General features: G+C 35.7%; 1 protein-coding gene across 1 annotated transcript in view; it reads left to right on the forward strand.

Moving 5' to 3' along the window:
* chrna8 (cholinergic receptor, nicotinic, alpha 8) overlaps positions 1–25,816 on the forward strand; it is a 66,679-nt gene that overhangs the window by 37,727 nt on the left and 3,136 nt on the right. Inside the window, exons 5-9 of the mRNA XM_088930221.1 lie at positions 9,872–9,951; positions 10,421–10,588; positions 15,825–16,019; positions 17,945–18,031; positions 22,614–22,723. Coding sequence (XP_088786347.1) covers positions 9,872–9,951; positions 10,421–10,588; positions 15,825–16,019; positions 17,945–18,031; positions 22,614–22,723 — 640 coding nt within the window. The remainder of the gene's footprint in view (positions 1–9,871; positions 9,952–10,420; positions 10,589–15,824; positions 16,020–17,944; positions 18,032–22,613; positions 22,724–25,816) is intronic.

Consider the following 25,816-nt stretch of genomic DNA (forward strand, 5'->3'; position numbering starts at 1 on the left):
ACAGCACAAACAATGAAACCCACCTCATTCATCAGCGCTGCATTTGTGCCGGTTTGTGCCGTTGAAAGTACTGTAGCTTTGGTGCTGCTTTCGTTACACAAAACAGTTTTTATTGCTTTTTATTGGAGAAACATTTAAGTCCTGACTGGGACTACTTGCAGTCACATGTTTGGAAAAGTAAGATTTCTAGTTTAGTTGGAGAGAGAAGAGGAGCCAGTGAGTTAACCAAGCAAAAATGAGTTGAGTCCTAGCTTTTAAGATGAGACATCACAGCTGGTGATTGGTTGAGAATGTTACCAGGTACTGTATAGTTCTGGTACCCACCCTGCAGGTCCTTCATTAGTGGATCTTCCTTTGGGTGATGGACAGTGACCTTGAACCCATGGTCTTGGGGAGAAAAGACTACAGATGCACTGGAGCCCACCTGTGCTATACGTATATCATTGGATGGTTCAGCATTGGACACAGCTTTATGATGTCTCTTATCACAGGATCCTCCTAGCCACATTCCTCTGGATTTTCTCCAGCTTGTGGCTTAGAGAGCTCTAAGCCACCTTGTCAAGGCAACACAAATGTATTAGATATCTTTAATAACATTTAATTCTGAGAGTAATAATAAGCCTTGCGGATACATCTCTTTGCTAACCCTCTTCATTTTTGAATAGTCTGCAAACTTACAGTAACTCATTTAACTCACCGTTTCCTTGCAAGAAATGTCTTGACTGTGCAAGTGCTACTCTGAACATGCTTCATTGGCCAGATTCATTCTTGCGTGTACAGTATAAACTGCTGTGTTGGAGGACTTCAAATATGGTAGATACTCACTCTAATAAGAATCTCCTAACAATAAGAATTCATTGGTAGCTGGATCATCTGGGAGAAGACTGTGAAGGTCCCTCGGATGCAACACAGGGAAGTGTATGAGCAAGGAATCTAGAATGAAAAAACTCAGGGATAGTTTGGTTGAGCTTCTTGTGTACTTTCAGTCTCCAATGATAAATGTTAGTAGAGAGAATTAAAAGCTTTCCTTAAAAAAAGGTTCTCCTTTTAACAAGCTCTACTTCTGACTCTTGCTTACCAACGTATTGTGGCCCCTGCTGCCTCAACTGCTTGGGAGACTCAGATATCCCTGTGGCCAAAGTCTGTCTAAGCATTCCTTTGCTGTTCTTAAAATAGACCATTTTGCAGTATGTTGCTGAGGTTGTTTGAGGTTTCTGTCTTACGCAACACATTGAGTGGGGAGTTCATTGTACTATTCTCACTGAAGGCAGCCCGGCATGGCCATTTCTGGTAAGTGATTTGTTTTTGCCCTCTCAGCTGTGTGCACATGTCATTAAGTGGTTTCATTAAATTCTCTGAACTCTTTAACTGAGCTTTGGTTTGCTGGTTCCTGTTTAAACTTGCGCTGTACTGTAGGTATCTACTCAAATCACCCTTCTGTAGAGAAGATCTGCTGTACATGTAACTATAAGACATACTGATCTTTGCTTTTGCTCCAGAGAGCTAGCAGGTTTTATCAGCGACAGTGCAGGGGACACAAAAACATATTTTATACCCAGGTTGTTTTTTTATGTTTATTTATTGTGCTTATCTAAAGTAACAAGCAGATGCTAAAATGTTGTTTGTGCTTTAAACAAGCCAAAGACAATGTGTGCCTACAGTACAGTATACTTTACAACACAAAACTTGAACATTGAGCGGACTGAGTATTGAGTATTCCCAGTGTAATCGTAGCAGTGTCAGCTGATGTAGCGCTAACAGTTGAAGAAGGACTGGTTACATTTGTTGTTCAAAAAGCGTTAGGAAGTGAGACTACCCTGTACAAGTTCCTAAAGGAATGCAACATTAATTTTTTACATACATATAACAATGTGCATTTACTGATATTACATCCAGCTTGCCTTGTCTCAGCCTTTAGCTATGAATCTAGATTTCTGCATCATCTGTAAATGTCAAACGTTTGCAGGCAATGCATTCAGATCACACACAGCAGAGGGACTAAAACTTATCGCCGAAATCATTTTTTGGAGAACAGCACCTTGCTCTTGTTTCAGACTTTGAACGGCACTGTGATCTCACTTGGTTAAAAGTGTCATACAACAGTTGATGTTATAGTGCTCCTTTTTAGTTCCTGTCTTCCTTGCCATGGCAAGCAGCTCATATTGAAGTAACCCTAGGGCAGCAGGAATGCAAACACTCTACTGTACTGTACATTGTTGTTGCCAACAATCCTACTTCTGCTAAGTGTGTTTCCTTGTACCTGCATATCCAGTCTTCTAACATACAGTATTATACTGTATAATAAAAAAAGAGTTATTCTGTTGGAGAATTGATTTATTCATAAAAAAGAGATGGTATTCAACATTTAAATGCAGGGAGGATACTTTCATCACGATGGGTATATCATCTGAGGGTAGAGCAGAGATGTACTGTATGCATTGTTGAACGTCACCGCAGTTGTGCAAATCTTTGTTGTTTCCACTTATGTTACAAATACTTTGCAACTGTTATTGCCAATTTAGAGGATATTTTGTAATTTAATTGCATTGTACATTGCATTAAATAGACATTACAGGAAACTGGTTATAAGTATTCTAAACATTTCTGGACCTTCTGGGCAAATAATATTTAATACAGAACTCTGTCCTAAAGCTGCCTAAGGCATATTGCTGACTACAACTTTGGTAAACACCTGCATGAAATAATATCATATTGTAATACTATTATTATATTGATAATATTGATAATGATAATATAATTTTTTACCTGCGCTTGAAATTCATTATATTTCTTTTCTTTAACAGCATCCTATTCTCTTTTTATTATTTTTGTAAAGTATTTCTTTCTCCTTTTTATTATTGATTTTTTAAACCACTTGTTCAGCTGCTTTTTAGCCTGTGATTTACTCTTGAGATAAGAGTGCTTCAAGAGGAATATCTATAAATTGTTACCATCCATTCACCACCTTTTTCATTTTCTGTCCTTTTTCATTTTACTTGTCTTAAACTGTTGCTATTCCTTCGAAGTCTACTTTTCTGACATTGTAACATTTTGATTTGGACTCAAAATGTGAAGTGTGGCTTCAAAGTGTTCTTCAAAGCACAGGGATCATGGTTTCTTCATGCCTCTTTTTCCCTCTCTCTGTCTTGATGGTTTAAAAAGACACAAGCACTGCTTCTTGGGGTTATTCCAACAGATTGATCAAGAAAGCAATCACTAACCAAGTCTACCATTTCAGTTTCTCCTTCTGACATTCCTAGTCCCACTCTGTGTGGGGAAAGTTGAAATCCCCCATAACAAACACTTCTTTGATTCTTCTTGGCTGAGTTCCTGATCCTGAATAACTTTTTAACACACCCTATCCTTCTGTCATTTCTCTCCGGAAAAGTTCATATTCACTAATCGCATTCAACTCAGTTTCTCTTCATGATTCTTGTTTCTATGATTCTAATTACGTCAAAATCACCTCCAAATGTGTTGGCTTCTTTTTTCATGCTTTTGTTTCCTGAACTCCTGGCATTTAGGTATAAGAGCTTAATTACCTGGTCCTGTGTTTTGTTTTTCTCTTGGATCCTCATTTTGACTTTAGTCTCCTACTTCCATTCTAATTCAAAAGTGGTTGAATTAATGCAAGAAACTTCACAGAAAATGTGGTTCGTTTATATACAGGAAACTTAATACCCTTATATAACCTTATATCCTTATATAATGGCACAGGATCACCATTTTCATATATAGTGTATTTGTATAAGTATAATTACATTACACTGGGTTTGGAGTCAATTACCCAAATAGTTTTTGATTTTGAGGATTTTGTGAGCTGGTCCACATTTCACCAAATAATTAATGAAGCACTGATGATGTAAAAATTATTGTAGCAACCTTTCATGTGTAAATTTTAAATGTTACATTTTGATAAATCTGCAATGTTTCAATACATTGGATGCAGCATTTCAATTGAAAGGCAATTTAATTTTTTTTTTTGGAATGCACAGCTCTGGAGGCAGTATACCAATTTTTCTCACTTTACTCACTCATCTGTGCTAGAAAACCTGCCTAATATGAAGTTTCTCACCGTCAGGTTAAACATGATTGTGAACATACTCTAAGCAGATTTTAACGTGGGTGAAAAAATTCTTAAACGCATAGAAACGTCCACTATTTGGAAGCCTAATGCTATTCAATTACTTTTCAAGCTATTTAATTGAAGGTTTTGTACTGAGAGTAATTTCATTTGAAAAGACATCAATGACATGTAATAGAGTATGCTCCCTTTTCATTAGCAAAAGCCCTGACATTCATTCATTTATAAAAATGTCTGCTTCAATCATGTTCCAAGAGCTGACAAAGCATGCAAGAGTGAAAATGCATATTTAACAATGGCTTTAATACCAAGGTGGCACCAGCTTCATCCTAATACAAACAAATGTAAATCAGTGTGGTGCTGAGTACTGAAAAGGCACAAGATACTGTGTAGCAGTTCTTTCTTCTTACTTTGCAGCTTGGGTTGCCACTTGGCTTGGGTGGTTTAATTTCATCTATATTCTCCTTTTGCCTGTAATTCCTCTATTTATTGATTTCTTGTTATGAATCTGTAGATCAGGTGTGGCCAAACTTACACCTATTACTGTTGAGTCTTTTAGTTCTTTTGTAAATATCAGTTGCAGAAATATCAAATATACTGTATACAGTATATTTTTTTAAATGCTACCCCTTCCATTCTTTTAAACCTTTTTGAAACGTCTAGACAGCTCTTAAGTAGTCAAATAGGAAAATCAGTACAGAAAAATGAGCATGACAGCTTTGAATGATTACAAGGAAGGAAAAAGTTAGATTCTTCTATGATATAAAGCTTTCAATAATAAAAAAATGAAGCAATTACAAAAAATTCAGCCATATAAAAATGAATCAGATCTCTCTGTATCTCACCATTCATCAGTAATCTTCATCAAATAATTTTTGTGCAGTCATAAATTACTGGAGAACACACTATATAGTTTCCTAAAACCCTCCAGCTTGAATTGGTCATCAGTCAGTGGTGATTCTGCCTGTTTCATTGTGCCATTTATCTGTCATTTCTGTCAACCCCTTTTCTTTCCGCTGTTTCTACAGCACTGCCTCACTTTACATGTACTTTCCAAACAGCCGAATAATTGCATTATCAGAAATAATTACACACATTGAAGCTCAGCCTAGTGGAGAAGGCTTAGAGGCTTTAAAGTGTTGTTCTTGTGTCGTGTTTCAGGCAGGCAAGCAAGTTAAAACACACTGTAAGATGCCAAGGATGTGATGGGTGAAGACACATTGGTAAATGACATTTAACTTTATTTAAATGTCAGTCTGATGGTTTCCATCATTGTGGACACACATCAGCGAAATACCTCGGGCAGTTATTATAGACTTCCCTCCCGCTATCTTTTCTAAACATATTTGGGGACTAGTAAAATTGTACGTGCTTCAATTTGGTAAGAAGCATGGGTTGCAACAGTCTAATCTTTGTCATTTGGGTGTAATTGTAACTGTCAGGATTTCATTTTTTAGTAATTCTAGAAACTCTACTTTTCAGTCACAGATTAGAACCTGAAATTGTATTTAATGTACTAGGTTAATGTTTTTTGGGATTTCAGTGTTAACACTGCCCCTGGCATAAGCACATTTTGGTTACGTTTTTCAGGGAAGACATCTGTGCATTGAATTCTGCATTGGACACTTAATGGCTGCACTGCTGTTAATTTAAATATAAAGTTATCGTTACTCAGTGTTAACATTTAATTTAGTGTTAGCTTTAGTTTGTTCAGACTGCAGGACAGAAGAAATGTGGCTCAGTGCACTTTTAAAAAGCAGACTTGGACTTGTTAAACGGTGTATTTGATATGATTAGTTCCATCCTTTCAATGTTTATTTTTGGCCTATAACATCTTTTTAATCTTACCCTTGGCTAATTCCATTTTCTGTTTAAACATACTGAACCCTGCTGATTTAAAAACAAGGCAAGCTTGTTTTCACTTAACATCCCTATACTGAATGTTTTGCCTCATCTGTCTCTCAGGGATAATTTACGGGTGACACGAGTCCCAGAATTATTTTCAGGAGTGAATTGTAGCCCTGCAGTTTTCTGATATTTATGAAAAGAGCTGTTGATTTTTCCCAGGTGTTAAACTTCACATTTTGTTTAAACATTCTGACAATATACTTTTCAACTGCTTGGATAACGCAGGTAGTTTCCAGTAATTAATTTTTAGTCATTAAAATAAAAAGGCTTAACACTGATAAAAATGATAAAAACATAATATATCCCAGAAGGTAATGCATACATTTGCTGAACCTTTTAAAAAAGACTGTCACTGTAAAATAAGTACTGAAAATGAGTAACCCTTGATACAGTTTATTGTTGTTCTTTACATACTAATTATTAGATTATATAATGTAATGTTTTTGTTATCTCTTTATTATATTAATAGTGAGGATATTCCACTAAAATGTTTGTATAAATCTAAAATAACATTGCATTAGTCCTCAAGCAGGATGGTTCTCATTTCTCTATTTTTTTTAATATTTGTAAGCTATTTCAGAAGGCTTTCCTTCTTAAATGACACCCACAGAGATGCTGTTTACAGAACAACTTTCCAGTTCCAGGTAGCATTTTAGTACAATATACTGTGGTCACAAGATTATTCTATGTTATGCTTAATGACAGCTAATGGCACTGTCATAATCATTTATCTAAAAACACTAAAATGTCTGAATACCATTATAAAATGAATCCATAAAGGGATATTTTATATTTTACATAAATCTTTAGCTGTGTACAAAGCTTTGTAAAAACTTTGTAAAAAGTTTTTACTCTTTTCTCATATGAAGATCCCATGCACTTTTGTTTGAACGTTTTTACGCTCAGTTCAGTTTGCTGTCATTTAATAACAAACAGATGTATATCTTTAACTCATGCATGCTGCATGAGCCAGGAGAGACACTCAACTGAAGTGTCTTAATGCCCGCAATGGACACACAACAATTAATGAAAACACCCCAAATACATTTTTTTTTTGTTTGTCTTGCAGGATTGTTTGCAAGTTCAGCCCTAACTGAATATTCACATTTCTGTGGTTTTTGCTTTTTTGCCTTTTCTCTCATTCAAATGAAGAAAATTAAATTTCCAACTGAATTAAAGTGAATGATGAGATTGGAATGAACTAAAACTCAAGCTGCAAAGAAAAATAGATAAGAGAAGATTTTTTTGTTCGACTTCAACAACTCCAAAGAGCAGATAAATCTAACCTCATTTGACAAACAACATACTGAAATTCTACTTTGCCATTAATTATTTTAAAAAATTCAAGCAAATGCTGTCTCAAGAGATACAGTATTTGCTTCTTCTGGCTTCCTCTGGTGCTGAATCTGAATGACATTCTGACATCTGTTATATACAGTACTGTATGTTCATCCTAATGGAGTGGATGGAGAATGATCATGGCGTCAATGTTTGTACTCCTGGCCTGGGGAAGACCTCTGGAGTTCATGCTTCCTACCTGTATTCCTCAAGCAGAGTTTTCCACATTGTTTATATGGTCTACTGTATGTTGTCCATGTTTCAGCCCCATGAAGTAGGATTGTCAAAACACTCTGCCGCAACGAGCACAAAATGATTTTCTTGTACATACGTACAAGTCCCACATTCTTACTGTGCATATTATAATAGTTTGAACCAGGCTGTATTTTTGGACTTTTTCATAATGTATTTGGTTCTAAATGTTTATTAGTGAAGTACAAGAATATCATTTATTTAATTTGAGGATGGAATGCGAGGTATGAAAGAGAATAGTTTGACATTATCCAAATGAAAAACTAAATGAAATAGGTTTTATTTGATGAGTCAATTGTTCAATGTTCTTACCTATACATAACGGGGGAAAATAATTTATATAGCCTAAGGGGATGGTTTGATTAAACTATTTATTTTCTGTATAACTACATGGTTTACCCCAGAGGGGTAAAGACCTTTTACGTATTACCACCGCAAAACACTGGTGTTTAATGTGTTCCTAAGCATTATTTGTTGATGTGAAATGCATTCATAAATCTGGTAGGTCTTGGAGTCCTGCCAAGGAGATCATCCTTGAAATGTGTCAGGATTCAACGCAAATCACCAAGAAAGGAGAAGTTTTCCCCTTGGAGCTCTGCACTGTTTATTTAGCAATCTGACACAGTAACAGGGCCACAGTGACAGAGGTCTTTTTGGGCTTGTTGATTTATAGGAATGATATGTGCTTCTGTTTTTAGAGGTGGAATATTCAGTCTCACGTCAGACGAGTGTGTTGAAATAAAACACATTCAGCCTGGTTGGTGAATATGGGTATCTTAGTGTGCCAATGATAAAAAACTCAATCAAATAGTTTTCGAATTACTTGAAAGATTCAGAATCTCCTTAGTGGGGGATAGATTAGGTCAGAGTTTCTTTGTACTAGGTACTCCAGTAAATGACCATGATATGGATGGTGGTGTCAAAATCCTTCTTTTCCAGTTACTTTACCAGGAGTGTAAGCGTCATTAACGATGTTGATTCCTCAGAAGAAATAAAGTGAATTTGCAGAACGAAGATAAAAAACACAAACCCCTTGAAAGATAGTATCTTTTCTAGCAACAGACAGGGAATTTCTATTAAATTGTATGATAGAATAGTAACATAAATTGCAAGAATGTAACTGAAGTCACTTCCTTAGAGTCTAATAATGGGTTAGACTGCAAAACCTGTCCGTCTTAGAAAGCTTATCTGTTTTGACGACATCTTTTGAGTCAGATGAGGCTCATAGCAGAGAAGCAGACAAATTGCAGAACATACAGTAAATCAAATGTTTTGTCTGTCCCCTACTCTCCTCTTGCAACCAAATCACTCTGCTACACAGAATCTCCTATTTTAGTAAAAGAAAAGAAAATCTTTTCAGATATGAAAAGACAACTTAGTCTTCAATTCAACTTATAGATCTCTTCAGAACAAGAAAAGGTTGTTTCTCTAAAAAGTACATAAAAATTTGTTGAACAAATTGCACTTCATCATGATCAAAAACTTCAGCATCAATGCATTGGTTACTGGGGATGTTTACTGCAGAGTATTGGATTGAATTCCTTTTTGGTACTTAATATTTGGATTGACAACACTTCCACATCAAAGCTCTTCTTGGTGCTGAAATGTGGACTCATAAGATTGGGACTTGCAATGCATCACTAATAATTAATATAATAGTATACTCCTTATAACAGTAGTACTGTATAAAGAACTTAGTTATACAAGCCCTGTCAATAGGTTTAACATATACTTATTTTTGTGCTTCAGGCTGTGCTGACTAACCTCATTTACTGTTTTTATGTCACCAAAGCAGACCCTGTTCTCATTCATCCCAGTCAAATGCTGCCGTTTTGCCAATCTGTTTGCACAAGAGCACCAGGCTTGCTTGAACTCTTTCATGCTGTAAAGGCTTTAATTTGATCTTCATGTACTGTAGTCATCTTCGTAATGTTTAGGTTGACAAGACAATTTCAGTACCTGACTGTTTCTCACTGCAGAGTGCTGAATGTGTTTTATAAAGTACTCTTGTGTGGAGAGCAATTTGAAAGACTTATATACTATAATGTCTATGGCTGTTTCACACCTGTTTTTCTGAGCATATGGATAAAAGGCCTGCTCCTTAGAGCAGAAAAAGATTCCACATTAAAAAATGTGGAACAATTTTATTCGATTATTTTGATGTCTCATATAAATGATCCTCCAACATATTGTCTTTATAATATCTGGAGACAGGAAACGCAACAATGAACACAATAACATAACAGCAGTTTCCATTAATTTTGTTGTTTTCTTTTTTCTAACTTTCAGTGCAGATGAAAGATTTGATGCAACCTTCCACACCAATGTCCTGGTTAATGCATCAGGGTCGTGCCAGTACATTCCTCCTGGTAAGCTAATGCTTTAACAAATCAAGCAAAGAATGTGATACATTGTGATGAACTAATAATACCCGTGTTTCTTTCAAGAAACATCTAGATGAGACCAATTGGCTATTAACTACCGAATGGCCAGCTAATATATACAATCTGTCTTATATCATTTTATATATTCTTAAATTTACTGTAAATGTTCTTAAGGCTAGGGTTTGCAAGCACTCTCTGATTCAAAAGCATACAATCTGTTTTGTTCATATAAAAAATAATATTTTGCAAGATACAGTACAGTATGGATAAGTATATATCCTCACACACTATTTCTAATTCAATCTAAGATGTAAATCGTGAATTCATAAATCTGCCATTACTGCAGCTAATTCTCTGATAACTGCTGTCACTGCAAATTATTATTATTATTATTAAGATAAAAAAATTTAAAAAGGTGGTACTTGGATGCTTTTCTTGTGTTGTGGCACACTAGGGATTCTGAAGAGCACCTGCTACATCGATGTGCGCTGGTTCCCCTTCGACATCCAGAAGTGCAATCTGAAGTTTGGCTCATGGACACACAACGGCTGGCTCCTGGATCTGCAGATGCTGGAAGTGGACATATCCACTTACATCCCGAACGGAGAGTGGGATTTAGTAGGTACGTTTTCAGTGAACGCCCCTGGGTCATAGATAGACCCATTTCAGTTAACACTCCACTCCATTATTAAATTAAGATAAATCCTTTTGGTGGAGTCAGGGATTATCAAGTGTTACACAGCATGTGTGTTCTAGGGGAGCTTGATGATAGAGTAATAACTAGGTCCAAACGTAGCCAAGACAAACACAGATATGTTAACAATAAATTGTAACCCTCACCATATACAGCTACTGTACTGTATGTCCAATCAGTGGGATTCAAAATCCTTCTTAATTTAGACATTCAGAATTCTGCTCAGAATATCCTAAAGGAATCCTGTACTGCACTAAATATCCTCCCTTGTGCACAGATGCTTATTTATTCTAACAACGTATCTCTAAAATAGGATTTCCTAAAATAAAGAAGACAGTAAATTATCATATAGTAACAGCATAATAATGAGTCTGGAACTCATTCTATCACTTAGATTAACTGGGCAGAATCTACACTGTAGTCCCCAGTCTGGTTAGATAAAGGAACCTTCTCACAGGACAGCTTTGGAAATGATGATAATGGTGATGAAGACAATGCTGATGACAATTTAAAGAAGACATCCGTTCTCCCTTCTTCTCTTCTTTTTACTTCCTACATTTCTGTTCATGCATTTATTCTACAGTATATAAAATGAGGTTAATGAACCTGGGTAAATTATTAGGAACACCCTTTGAACATCTGTGTTTTTCTCCTTTATTCATGACTGAAGGCAAGTCACATCAATACCACCTAACTATATCCAATATCCAATAATAATAATATCCAATCCAATAATATCCAATAATAATAATAAAATAATACATGAATTAAACAATATAATGGGTATACAGTAATATATTAATATAACATTAATATTTTATTATATTATATTATTATATATTATATGATATTATCACTAATAATAATAATAATAGCCTGTGCACTTTTCTGGACCACCTGGATGATGCAACAGCAGCCAAAGTTCACATAGTACAATCACCACACACCAGCTATCAGTGGGAAGGAGAGCAGAGTGATGAAGCCAGTTCATGTTTGGGAATTATTAGGAGGCCATGATTGCTAAAGTCCAGGGGAAAATTTGGCCAGGTCTTTTCTGAAACTCTGCTGTCCACCCCGGCAATACAACAGTACTATCTTTTGCTGTTTTTTTTTTCCCTTACACACTGCTATCTTCAAGATGGAAGATTAATATAAAAGCAATGTTTTCAGGAACTTTACAAAACTATCAAAATATGTGTATATATTAGATATTGTGAGTGTGAGTCTAATAGGGAGCTTTAAAGTTTCAGCATTAAATTTGCTCTCCTTTTTTCTTTTTTCTCTTCCTTTATCGCTTTCTTCCGGGTGGAGAGATGTTTTGGGGGGCACTTGTGTTCTGTATTAGCAAAGATAACAACTTCAAAGGGGATAAACCTCTGTCTGTAAAGGTCGATAAAGCAAAATAAGAAAGGGTTTAAAAAGAGAGTTCCTTCCAAACTCACTAGGGTGCTGGAACCAGACTTTAATGATGCTTTGGATCAGACAGTAAACTGAAGGTTGCGGGGATGTTTGTCATTGCCTTTGCCAACAGCCCAGTGTGGAGCTGGAGTGAGGATATGATTACAGTGTGGACTAAAATGACAAAGGATGCAGATATTCAGTTATGACAGGAACGCTTTGCTTCTCCTTTGCAGAAACTGCAAAGCAAACCTATGATTTTTGTCCTTATTGTTCTTTTATTGCAAATTTTTGTTTTGTGCAGTAAGAGAGCTCGTTTGGCTGCTTTGTAATTCAATCTTATTTAAAGTTAATGGGTTATATTACTGTAAAAGAAAGCTGAGGGAAAAGGATCAACTCCTGATTTTGAATTTTATTCATTTACTTCCAGTCTTTCTGTACAGGCATTGCTTAAAATGTCTTTTGTTTACCATCTGGATATTGTTATGCATTAACATTCAAGTTGCACTTGAAATATAACCATTTTCTTCAAGATTTTAGAATTCCATTATCCCTGTTCAGGTTGAGATCGAATCTGAGCTTTGGATTTAATAACCCTAAGGTATAAATTTTCTCCTTTATTCATGACACCAAGAATAGCGCCTGCAAAGACTGTAAGGTGCTTATTAAGTTTATTTGACAAAAATCTTTCCATTATTAATGGTGTATAGAGCTGTACTACTGCTCTACAATCCTCCGACCCAAGCAGGTTCTATGCTTCTGTCACTCTGACAGTAATAGAAGTTTTGATAAATGGGTTGAGGATGGAAGATGAGAATGGAAAAGTTAGAGGTTAAAAGTTAAAGACAATTTGTTGTTTCCCCTTGAAGAGGGTGAGTGTTTAAAGTTATAAGGATAAAATATTCATGCAGTGGGAAACTGTGGCAGGATGTGTGAGGGCATAATCATTTCAATGGACTCCATGTTCATGCAGGACCAAACGGTGCAGCACTGTACTTCAGGTGTCACATAAACATGATTGTACAAGTCATTGTAAGTGAGTAAGCAAAATATGTAGTCTTATTACATACTTCTATTGTATGTATTCTTGTCAGAATTATGCCTTTAATATCAATGTAAATCAATAGGCAGAAAAGTAGACATGAAATACTGTACCATGAATCATGTGTTCCAATTGTGTTCCAACTGTGCAGTCTAATTCTGAAGAATTGTGAGAAAAAAGCTGTGTCTGATGTGTTCAAAAGGAAAGGGAATCTTCACAGTTAATCCTGCATCTAAAGAAAGATGCCATTCCCATCCACAATAACACTGCAGAGCACAGATACTTCAACTGTTGCTCGTTATTGGTGTTATGACTACTGCTGATTAACTCCGCTATTATTTTTCAATCCTCTAATTATCTCATTAATTTCCCTGATTCAAATTTATACTTGTTCTCTTATCATTTTCCTACACATTAACCAGTTCCTAATCTAATGTGCGCCCACACAATTATTTCCAGCAGCTTTTAATGTGAGAATTAATGTTTTACATGTTATTTTACCAAAAACATTCTGGACGTCTAAATATGTTATTTCATGTGAATTACTGTGATTTACTTTGAGCACTTCAACAGGATCAGCCCTTTCTAACTCAGATATGACACTTCCCAAGAATAAAGGTGCTAGGAAGAAAATCCTCTAGATCTATCTGTTCTATAGATACCATTTCTTTTTCACATACTATAATTAGTCCTTTATTAACTCCTAGACAGTGTTTCTTCCTGTACAATTTGTCTTGTGCTGTAGTTGATAGGATTAAATAATTATTCCTTATTTTAACTATGTATTTTGTGTAACTCGACTACTTTATTCCTGTATGTATGGTGTATGCTCTAATTTCCCATACTGCTGTAATTAATTAATTGGACTTTGCTATTAAGCATTATTCCACTGTTTACTTAACAGATAATTAAGCCTTTCTGTAGCAGATCGTTAACTTCCCACCTAATTTGGACTCCAGTCTCTCAAGTATGATATCTGTGCTGGACAGAAGTCTCATTTTCTGGTTGTTGGGCATGAAAATGCTAAAATTGTGGTTCCTGATTAGTCTATCAATCAGATAGGCTACCATGCATAGGCAACATTGTCTTTAAAATGTATTTAACAACAGCTGCCAAAACTGGTAAGAAATGGAGAGAAATAAAAAGAGTACAGAATGTATGATGGAAGCAATGATGCATATTAAACCCCCTTTATAAGAACGTGATCTCATTGTTTAAATACCAAGTACTGAAAACAATATATTTTAAAGTAAAGGACGAGTAAGTTACTTTAGTGAACTTTGATGAATAAATGGAAGTTACTGTATGAACTGGAGGTTGGGAGAGATAACAACTGACGAGTCATTCTTACAGATCACAGCTGCACTTTATCGCTATCATCACCAAACTTGCTACATAAACCAAACTCAGACGCCTCCCTTCGCATTCATCTCTAACATCCCTCCTCCGCCCCATCTCCCCCTTGGAGCTGCCCCTGGGTTCACTCAGTCTGAGTGCCTCCTTGTTCTGTGGCCGGGTATCCTATCCAGGAACCAAGCGAGTTAACCCAAACTTTTTTCCCCACAAAGTATTCCAAACTTTCTCAGCACTCAGTCCTTGGATGTTGTTGTCCCTAGTGAAATACCATTTACCTAAAATCCCACTTTTCCCTCCTATGTTGTAAAAGAGCTCTTCGGCATTTGAAGTTCATTTTAAATTCATCAGGTTCACGTACTGTATATTCATGCTCGTATTGCCATCTTAGTTAAATGAGGAAACACTATACAGTACATTACAGTATATTGAGAAAACACTAGAAATGATATGAGAAAACACAATAGAAGACATGGCTGCCCTGCAGCATTCACATTCCACTGGTACTGTAATAAAATTATTTACCATTGCCATTTTCACAAGACTCCTGCATCAACTTATTTTAGCTCACAATGACTGGATTTTACTTGTATTTGTTTGTTGAAGATATTGATTGTATTGTACATTAACGATATCGTGTGATTGAATAAAATTAGGTGCTGTACTCTGTCCTCAGAATAGCTCTAAATAAATGTTATTTTCAAAAGATAACAGCTTTGTCCTTTCGATTAATGATGACTTGACTACCCTGACCTCTCTCAAGAAGATAAGATCCTTAGATCAACTGGCTACCAGAAACAAGCATACTAGATGAGCCAAATAGCCCCCTCTTCTTTGAGATATTTATATTCTATGTTCTTAAATATTGAATTTTTTAAATGCTTAGCTTATCCTGTAGCTTTCAATGACTTCCATCACATAGTTTGCATGAAAGTACATTAATGTTTTTTTTATCTAATTCAGTGCATCTTCACACATGATATCTAATATGCACATCAAAGCATAAAGATTTTAAAACTTTGAATTTATGTTAGAAATATTCATATATTTGTTAAAAATAAGGATTTTTCTTTCATAATTGCAGGGTTGAGCCATAGAGCCAAAAACTGAACAATATAATTGTAATTCAGATGTTGCTTTTATCCAGAGCTACTAAAATAGATTTATACTGTATATATACACATACATTTATATAGATGGGCATTTTACTGCAGTGTATTGTTTGTGCGCCAAGTGTCTTGCTTCTTGGGTACAGTACCAGTTTGAACCCACAAGCTCCTGGTATAGGTCCAGGACTATGAACACTGCTGTCCCCAGGAGCGCAGTACTGGATGTGTAACCATATTTCTGTGATTTCTGTTTTACACACAGGGGTCCCAGGGAAGAGAAATGAGGAATACTATGAGTGCTGCAAGGAGCCCTACCCTGACGTGACATTCACTGTAGTGATGCGGCGACGAACTCTATACTATGGGCTCAATCTCCTGATCCCCTGTGTGCTCATTTCTGGTCTGGCTCTTCTGGTCTTTCTCTTACCAGCTGACTCGGGAGAGAAGATTTCACTTGGTAGGATTTTTGTTCATTTTGAGTGGGGCTATTTGTACCAGTAAAGAACAAGTAGAGGTCAATTTCATATTAAAAAGTAGAAGGAAAGAAGAAGACACAGCATTTTAGATTTGGACCCGGTTTCTGGTGGCTGGAAACTCCACATTTCTACTTTCTACTTACTGTATTAGCATATAATTAACCTTTACACTGTACAGTATGTTCCTTTACAGCTTGAACACTAGTTACCTGTAGCAGTGAAAGAGGTGCTTTGGGATTTGAAAATCAGCCATTTACCAAAAACAAATCCAGGGCTAGTGTAACTATAATTTTAATTAATTAATTGAAACAATTGTTCACCTAATTGAATCATTTTAATCTCTTTCCCAGACTTTAAAGCAAGGGTGACAAACTGAATACCTTGAGGAATTGCCTAATTACCCAATCTGAGATCTCAATTAAACAATTAACCTAATTATTTTCTTATTTAGGATGTTTCTTAAAGTCTTTTATTGTTAACTCAAAGCATTCATCTATTAGGCGCATGTGGAACACAAACCAAACTGGGCCCTGGAATTGAGTTTGACACCGATGTGCTGAAGTGTTTCATGAGGTGAAGACACATTCTAGATTATGGCCCCAAGGAGTGGATTAGAACAGTAGTTCTGAAACTTTTTTAAATTGTCCCATTCTTTTCTCTTTCATAATGCTTCATGTCCAGGAGACACTGGCATTGAGTGGGTTTGAGTCAGGAAGGGTACCCTTTGCCACGCGAGAGCAATTTCTAAGGCCTATGAGGCATCTGTGAACTGGCAGTGTAATCAACGGGAGTGGCATCAATGTGAATTCAGCTACATGGGTGTTTTGAGTCTCACAGTGTGGCTCAGCAGTGCAGGTTTCTCAGACAGCTGGACAAACAGGAGTGTTGAGGAGTGATTAGGGTCCCGGACACTGGGAGATTTGGCTTCAAATCTATGGTGAGACACTGCAGTTGTAGCCTTGAGCAAAGCTTCACCTGAACTGTTCAAGTAAAATGCCCAGATGTACAACAGAGTGCAAATATGAGTAACTTTGGATGAAAGTGTCATCTGTATAGAGTATGCGTGGAATGTTTGCATCACTGCCTTGCGGTGATCGGTTGGACAAGCAAAATTGATTGGCAAGTACGAATTCAAAATTTAGGGGAGGGAAAAAAAACTTTTTCCAAACTTTGGAAAAACTTTGGAAAAAAAGACTATCCTGATACTATTTTTCTCCTGTTTTGGAATATCATTAAAGTCACACCTAATACTGCAGAAATAAGGTATGTTTAAATGAATAGCTACTGCATATTGCTTTTCACTGTGTACACAAATATCTGTCCTTGAAAGTTAAAAGTACCAGAAAACTGTAAATGAAAACATGTTTGAAATGCCTTGACAAGTCGTTGGGTCCTTACGTGAAAGCTGAAAAATAAAGCTGTAGATGGGACTAGAGAAAAGGTTTCAACTCAGTGGGGGCCATTGAGGTTGACTTTGTCAATACCTTTGAGAACTTTGTGTATTTGGATCAGGTCCCATTGTAGTCCTCTCTCTAAGACTAAAAAGTTTCAGTTGTTAGTTGTTTTAGCCTGTCAGTGTAATGCATTGCTTTAAGCCTGGAAATGAATCTCATTGCTCTTCTCTGGACTGATTCCTAAGCAACAATATATGTTTTTTTAAGATGGCAAATATCGTATTACATATAGTTTGTCTGAAGTGTGAAAAGTCGTTTAATACAGTATAATAGAGAGATTTGGCATCAGCAGTAAATGCAATAATGATACAGATCCATGAATACAGTATATTGTATGAGGTACACCAAGCTACTAAAAAAGAAGAAAACCTTCAGAAATAATGACTGGAAGCCATTAATTGAGATCCAGTAATTCAAATAATTTTCTTTTATTTCATTTTTTTTATTTTCAGGGATCACTGTCCTTCTGTCCTTAACAGTGTTTATGCTGTTGGTTGCTGAGATAATGCCTGCAACATCAGACTCTGTGCCACTCATAGGTAAGTTGTATTTGAATTTTTGTACGTGAACAAATTACATCACAGGCTGTTTAATTTCGCTTTTTTAATTGAACCTTGACTTAAAAGCAGTGTCTTTGTTATTAAACATTATTATGTTATTGAACTTCAGGAGGCTTAGGATCACAGTGACTGTCTGAGCTAGGTGTCATTAGGTGCCAGGTCCTTCTCTTTAATTGCTAGACCCTAAAGCAATTTGAAGTAAATTTACATAATTAACAACAGTAACTTATTTCTTTAACAGAATGTCCTAAAAGAGAGAGGGAAAGCTATTACACAGATTCCATTACTGTTAAGCTCTGCTACTGACTGTTAAACATGAACTACTGTACTTTTCACTTAAAGTATGCTAAACACATTTACAAAATTGTTATAGAAGGAGAAAATGAATCATGACTATGCAAGAGAAGCTTATAAAGAGGATAATTATTTAGTAAATGGTCAAATATATGTATGGTGAAGAGTTTATCTGGAAATTATAGATATATTGTATTCACATTAACGTTTATGATTTAAAAAGCATATACAGTATGCTGTGTTTCAGTTCATTACTTTTACTGTAGTTCTAACAGAAAGCAATCCTAAAGTGAAGATGGGAACAAGACTTATTACATAAGCAATGATCCTGCAAATGAGACTTATTAACCATATGTCATACAAATTATAGCATAGCATAGAAACATTTATCAGGACTATATAAAAATGGTGAGATCCCTGATAAAAAGTCCATCAATATTCAAGTAGTGTTTAAAATTAAAGTGCATTACCACTTATTGAAAACAGCATAACCATCATCTAGGCTCATCTCATCAGACTGTAGAAGCTAGGCAAAACTGTGCCAGGCTAGTCCTGGTAAAGGTTGCTGTTGTACTGTAAGTGAGGCAGGTAGACCAGTAGGTGGCACTCTGAACTGGAGGACCAGAATATCAGAATCAATATCCCAATATGGTGATAGGGGATGCTGTACTGTATGAAGTGCTGGCCTTTAAAGGAGACATTGAAATGAGACGATGTTTCTGCTGTGAAGTGATATACTGTACAGTATATATGTATGTATACTATATGTACTGTAACTATGTGGGTGATAGACCTTGGTGGTGGAAACTCTCCTGTGGAGGACATTTGGAATCCTTTGGAGGATTATCCATTCATCCATTTTAAGTCACATCATCCAATCCTATCTCAGCAAGCAACAGGCACAAGGCAGGGATACACACTAGATGGGACATCAGTCTATTGCAGGGCAGACACACAGGCAAAAACACACAAACACACCAGGGCCGGTTTTCCCAGAGGCCAATCGACCTACCAGTATGTTTTTGGAATGTGGGAGGAGAACCCACACAAACACAGGGAGAACATCCAAACTCCACACAGACAGTACCCCAGCTCCAAAATTGAACCCAGGGTCCCAGGAATAGAGGCAGCAATGCTAACCACTGCGCCACTATGAAAAGCTCAGTAGCAATGCGATGTATTCATTAAGTACTTAAAAAGTATGCAGGTCCTGAGTTCACTGCCATTTTCTGCATTTTCCAAAGAAAGTGTACACTAAAATGAAAATATAGTCTTAACCTCCACTGTTTTAGTTATTTTTGCTGTTCTTTTCCTAGTATTTCCCCTCAGGCATGATTTGCTAAAGCATTAAACACTGTAGATAAAACCTCATTTTTTTTACTTTCTTCTGTACCAGAAGTAAAGTTCTGCAGAATTAACATACTACACAACTCTTATTCTAATAATTCCATTTCAAATACTTAGTTTTCCTTTAATTGTTCCTAATTGCTGTCTAAATTTATCTATTAGTATGTTCTTCTAGGTTATAACTGGAATAAACTTACAGTGTGAGAGACTGCATTTTCATTTATTTATTCAAACGATTGCACATACTGTAGCACATTAGTTTCAGGTTCAAAGGCTGTCCAGGTGAGTTAAATTGACTATAGCAATGTCTGCTCCCACAAGAACATCAATACATAAAACTAGTACTGCAAAATTAGATTTCTACTTACAGTATGTTTAATAAAAACATAAAATACATTTTCTTCTGTATAAACATACATTTTGTACCTCAATTTTAAGAATAAAGCAGAATACAGAAAACTAGTACATTCAGTACTCTTTTTAATTGAATCTAAATAATCAAACATTTTCATTACAGTTCTTCCATTACATCATTGAATGAAATGTTTTCTTTTTATTGTACATATACCTCATGAGAGCTTGATATACAATAATAATCCTCACACCCCCTTCAACACAGAAATACAAACAAAAGTATGTTGAATCTATTGGGGCTGGTGCAGAGACACTTTCTTCTGTTATGTCTAGGAAATTTGGGAAGACGAGGTAATCAAAAATGCAAATTAAACTTTTACCCAGGCTGTCCCTCAAAACAATTTAATGTATTGATTCTTTCAATTATTTAACTTAATAAGGTTATTTACATTTCCAGTGGGATAGCATGGGGATTGAGGGGTCTTTGTGACACTTTTCACTTTTTCTTTAACACTAAAATTGTCAGCATGGAGAAGAAAATGTACAACTTTTCAGCTTTGGAGCTTTGCTCAGGAGAAGGTTGTCTTCACCTTTTTGAAGATGATGCTTTTACCTCCATATCCCAAGACTGACAGCTGTTCTATGTGCTCATTTATTACCCACACACTGACACAGCTCCACACTCTAAACCCCCTGTGTTGTACAGATTCCTTAATCCTGTTTAGCAGTTTTAAATCTTTAGCACTTAGTTTTTATCTTTTATTCTTACTACAAACAAATTTAATTTTGACCCAACTCGGCTGCAAAACCAATTTATTTAGTAATGATTTAAATTGTGTTTTAGAGTGAGTAAAAGCCAGAATAGTGTAATTGGTTATTCTGGCTTATTCATACAGCAAGACAGCACTTCTACTGGGGTAGTGAGTACCGGATACAAAATTTAAGATGTCTGCGACACTGACTTTTCCTGTGTTCTTTAATTCTAATAATTGTCACCAACGAAAAAATGTATAAATGTCTAAAAAAAGCAGCACAAATAAATAAAATATCAAAATGATTTGCTGAATTGAATGAAAAAGCAATTTGATTGGTATACAGCGTAGCTGTTAAAATGTTGAGCATAATAAAAAGAGTAAATGCCCAGGACTTTTAACCTGATGTGATGCACTGTAAAGGAAGAGGGGAAATAAAACAAGCAGGCAAGACATAAAACAGCCAGATCAAACTTTAAGGCAGAGCTAAAAAAAAATTCAGTGACCTCAAACTTGAATGCTGCCTGAACCCAGCCATTTCGCCTACAGTACATACTTTGCTTATAATGTAGCTTAGATTTGCACAGTTGCATTGAATCCACAGCATCATCTTTTACTCTTTTACAACATAAGCTCACTTGCTGGAGTGAGAAAGTGAAAACAGTCTTATCTACGCACAGATTCTCCCCCATTCTATCCACACTGAAGCACTTACAGTACAGCACTGGAAAGGCAGAGCACCCTGAGCTCAAAAGATAGACAGCCAGGGAAAAGTACAAGAAAAAAGCATCAGCCAGCATATTAAAATAAAATTAAAGAGAGTTTCAAACATTATTCCATTTCTGCCTAATGTAAAACACAGCAACTTGAAATTAAGTACAGTAGATGTTTTTTTAATGTGGTGCAAATCTATAAATTCAACAAAATCCATCAATGGCCAATGCACGTTCACAATAGACCTTTCTTTTTTCTATTGTCTTCTTGAAGGCACTGTTAGTAGGAAAAAGAACAATTATTTGAATGCTTATTAGTCAGTGTTCTTGAGATCACCTAGAGCATTTTTGCACTATAACTGGTGTGTACAAGGCTTGCTTCAAGGCAAGATCTTTGAAAAATTCCGGACTGTCAAAAAGATGCACATAATATCATTGAATTTTAAAATGTTTTGTACAGCTTTGCCCTTGAAACAATCGCTCTTGCCCAAGTATTTGAAGAATGTTTATCAAGAGAGAGTATGTCACATACAATTTTTTATTCAGAAAACTACCTCAAAAGCGAAATGCTTGAACACTTACAGTACATGGCCTCTATGTATACTTGAAAACTGATATACATTGAGAGGCTTCACAAATGCAACAATTATTTGTTTAAGTGTGAATTTGTTCCATTTTTAATTCCTCTTGATATCCAGGGATATCTTTGTTCCAGGGAACAAATGCCCTTTTATTCCCAATTCTTAGTGTTGGACACCTGTTGACTGTCAAGATTTCTTACTAAGGTAGCAAATTCATGAAAAGTTAGGATGATGTTAAAGTCCAAAAACATTTATTCAGTAAAAGCAGTAGGAAAAAAAAGACTAATGGCTGATTACCGTCTAATTTTTAAGGCACAACTTGATCTTATATTCATGATTTTTCTTCAGAATATTAATCTTCTTATCCTGCAATTTCTGCCTCTGAACTTTTCTACCTTCCTCTTATCTTACATTTTCATGTATTTGAATGTATAAAAGCCAAGGTATGGAAACCTGAATTGAAGACAAATCCAGAATTGTTCGTATGTGTGTCTAATGTGTTTATTTCCCACCCTTTCAGCCCAATATTTTGCCAGCACAATGATGATTGTGGGCCTGTCTGTTGTAGTCACAGTGCTTGTCCTTCAGTTTCATCACCATGACCCCCATGGAGGAAAAATGCCAAAGTGGGTGAGTAGATCTCCATCTGTTCAGTTACTTCGAGTCTCAGGAGAAGACTGTGTAAAAGAATCCACTTACAAACAGCTGTACTAAGGCGTACCAGTATTAAGGCATAATTCATCCCTTTAAGAGGTTGCAAATACCCTTATTTGATAAGATAATCACATATATCAAGTGTTTCTGTGAAGTGACATCTCTCAGGAAGTTCAAGGGATAGTTTTGAAAAACCAATACATTGTAAATCAGCCATAAATAACACACAGCTCTGTTACATTGATTAAGAAGCATAATTGTTCATGTAATTAGGGAGGGTGTAGGGATGTTCAGTGCCCTTACAGTACTGTATGTGAAACTCCTCCATAGCTGTGGGCTTTAATTTGTAGATTATAGATGAGAGCCAAAAGCTGAGTCAGCACCATGCTGAGAGGAGTTTTGACACATACAGTACATACAATACCTTAAGTCCTATAAGCACAGGGTAGCCATTTGAGCACATGTACCGGCATGTTAAAACATTCACAACAGCTGATAAAATGTTTTATTGAACAAAATGGGCTTACGATTCCTGAAGTACTCCTTTAAGACTATGTCTGTATCACTCTATCCAGTGAAGATATATTATTGCACAACCTTCACACTTTCTCAATCCGGTCTCTCCTGGGTTGGCAGTCGTATACAGTAACCCAGCCAGTAAGACTTCCTTCTACTTGTGTGTCAGCTTGCATAGACTTGCAATATTTGTGTTCACTATCTGTTCAAAATAAATGGTTCCCATTTTGACTATTTGACAAAATCTGTCAATGTCCACTGGTTTAAACCTGTGACAATCTTCCCATCACAGGGCAGGAATAGACAAACACATACAGACACTCACACTGGAGCCAGTTGTCCCAGAAACCAATTAACGTACAGTACCCATGACTTTGGAGTGTGGGAAGAAAGCAGAGCACTCATAGGAAACCTACACAGGGAAACATACAAACTCCATTCAGATAGCAGAAAGATATTTTTGCTCCATTAATCTAGCAGATTTTATGATTCTGAATCGGTTCATCAACATTGAGTCATTTTTGGAATAAAAATCTGTCTTTTTACGAAAGAAAATAAACACTTTATCCTGCTGTCATCCTGCAGTTCAGCAGCTGTTGTCCTGAAGGAAAAGGTTTCATAGGCAACTGATCAAATCATTGCAGAAAGACAGGATATCTCTGAGCTTGGAAAAAATAAGAATAAGAAGAATAAGAACATATTCTGGATTTGATGGCACTACAGATTTCAAATATTTACTGTAAAATATACATTTTAGTCAACATTTACTTTATTTTACATTGCTCAATTATATACATGTAAAAACTGACACCCACAAAAAGCTTTTATTGTAAATGTTTTTTTTTCCCAAAAAAGCAAAAGTATCTAGATTTTGTATGCTTACTGTATGTTCTAGCACAGTGTGGTACTGGTCAAAGACCGATAGGGTTACATTTTCACACACAGTAGTGTAGGATTAATATTTTTTTATGATTACCCTAGAAAGTAGAAAAAATCCTAATTTAAGATGCTTTTCTCAAGGACATAAAAATGATGTAATATGCACTATAGCTTTCGTATAGTTGGGATACCATGGAATATAAAAGGTAGGTGATTTTACAAGATGCTGCAAAAGAAATGAAACTGCAGAAGAGTGTACACTTTTTATTCAAAATGGCTGAATACTTTAGATTGAAAAAGAACTGAAAGAATCGTACTGTATTAGGGTAATTAAAAAGATATTCACTTGTTTATATTCTATACATTTACAAAACAGCAGACAGTAAAAATGAAAATCACCCCATCATATTTAATGCATCTTTAAAGCTGACGTGATTGTAGACTGTTTTAAAAAAATGCAAGGCAAACCATAAAACTGAAAATTAATTTGTAACCCTTGCATTTTCCTTTTTATTAGTTGCATTTATAAATCAATTGTTTGGTATATTATTATATTGCTATAATATGATATAATACTGGTATTAGTATTCTTTAGTATTGGTAGATTATTTGATATATTATAAAAATTTCTGTAATGGTAGCATTATTACTACTAGAAACCCACTTAAGCTTTGAATCACTTTCTAAAGTGATTTGGAAACTTTTGAACAAAGACGTGGTTTGAAAGTCCTTTTTGTAGTAATCACCTTGGTGATGGTACAGTAATTATTTAAAGTGCAAGAAAAGCACGGCTCCCCTAAACCTAGGGTGTGCAGAACCCCTAATGGTTTTCCTGAGACACCGGATAACATTGATTTTCTGACCTGAATTGAGATTAAAAGTGGTATGCTGTACATTCACACTGGGCCCTCCTGTCTAACCTTGAACTGGTCTTGTATGATTTTGGTGCGATGTGTCAATCCCACTGTTTTCATTAATAACATGTTAATAAACAGTGTAATACAGAGTGCTCACCAGATTTTACCTCCAAAAGTTAACGTGTGATAAAACCGGGCATCAGTTTTGTTTAATTTAAGGAAGACTCAATAAGATTACACTGCTTTAAAAATGCTGAGTGTTTGCTGTCACACTAACTACTTACTAATGAATCACTTAGAAAATAACAGGAATTAAATTCAAATCTATAGTACGAGTTAAACAGCTGGGAATGTTGTTTGTGATATGTGCAGCAATCAAACAATATATTTACAAGGAAAAAGAACAAAGTGTTTCTTTTATCCTTTTGTATGAAGGATTAAGGAAACCTATGGAATAAAGCTAATAATTTCTGTGCATAATTATCAGCTAATTAACATTTTCTTGTGACACTGGCAGTATAGTAATTACTATGAATTTCATGGATTTGTTATAATTTAGCACACTGCTGGGTATAGCCCTATTTGTAATATCATCACCCTGATGTGTAAAGTTGGTAGAAAAGTACTCAAAAAGATTCACTGCAGTAATTGCTGCCCAAGATGCTTCTACCACATGTTATTTTTCTTGGCCTATTTTGCTAAAAGTGGTTTGCTAAAAACATTTAAGTGTTCAGTCCAAGCATTTAGGTTTTGATGAATATTTTTAAAGAATGTGTATACATCATTTGTAATTCAAGACATACTGTGGGGACATCAA

Source organism: Atractosteus spatula, chromosome 1 (assembly GCF_055471065.1).
Source record: "Atractosteus spatula isolate fAtrSpa1 chromosome 1, fAtrSpa1.hap1, whole genome shotgun sequence".
NCBI lineage: Eukaryota > Metazoa > Chordata > Actinopteri > Semionotiformes > Lepisosteidae > Atractosteus > Atractosteus spatula.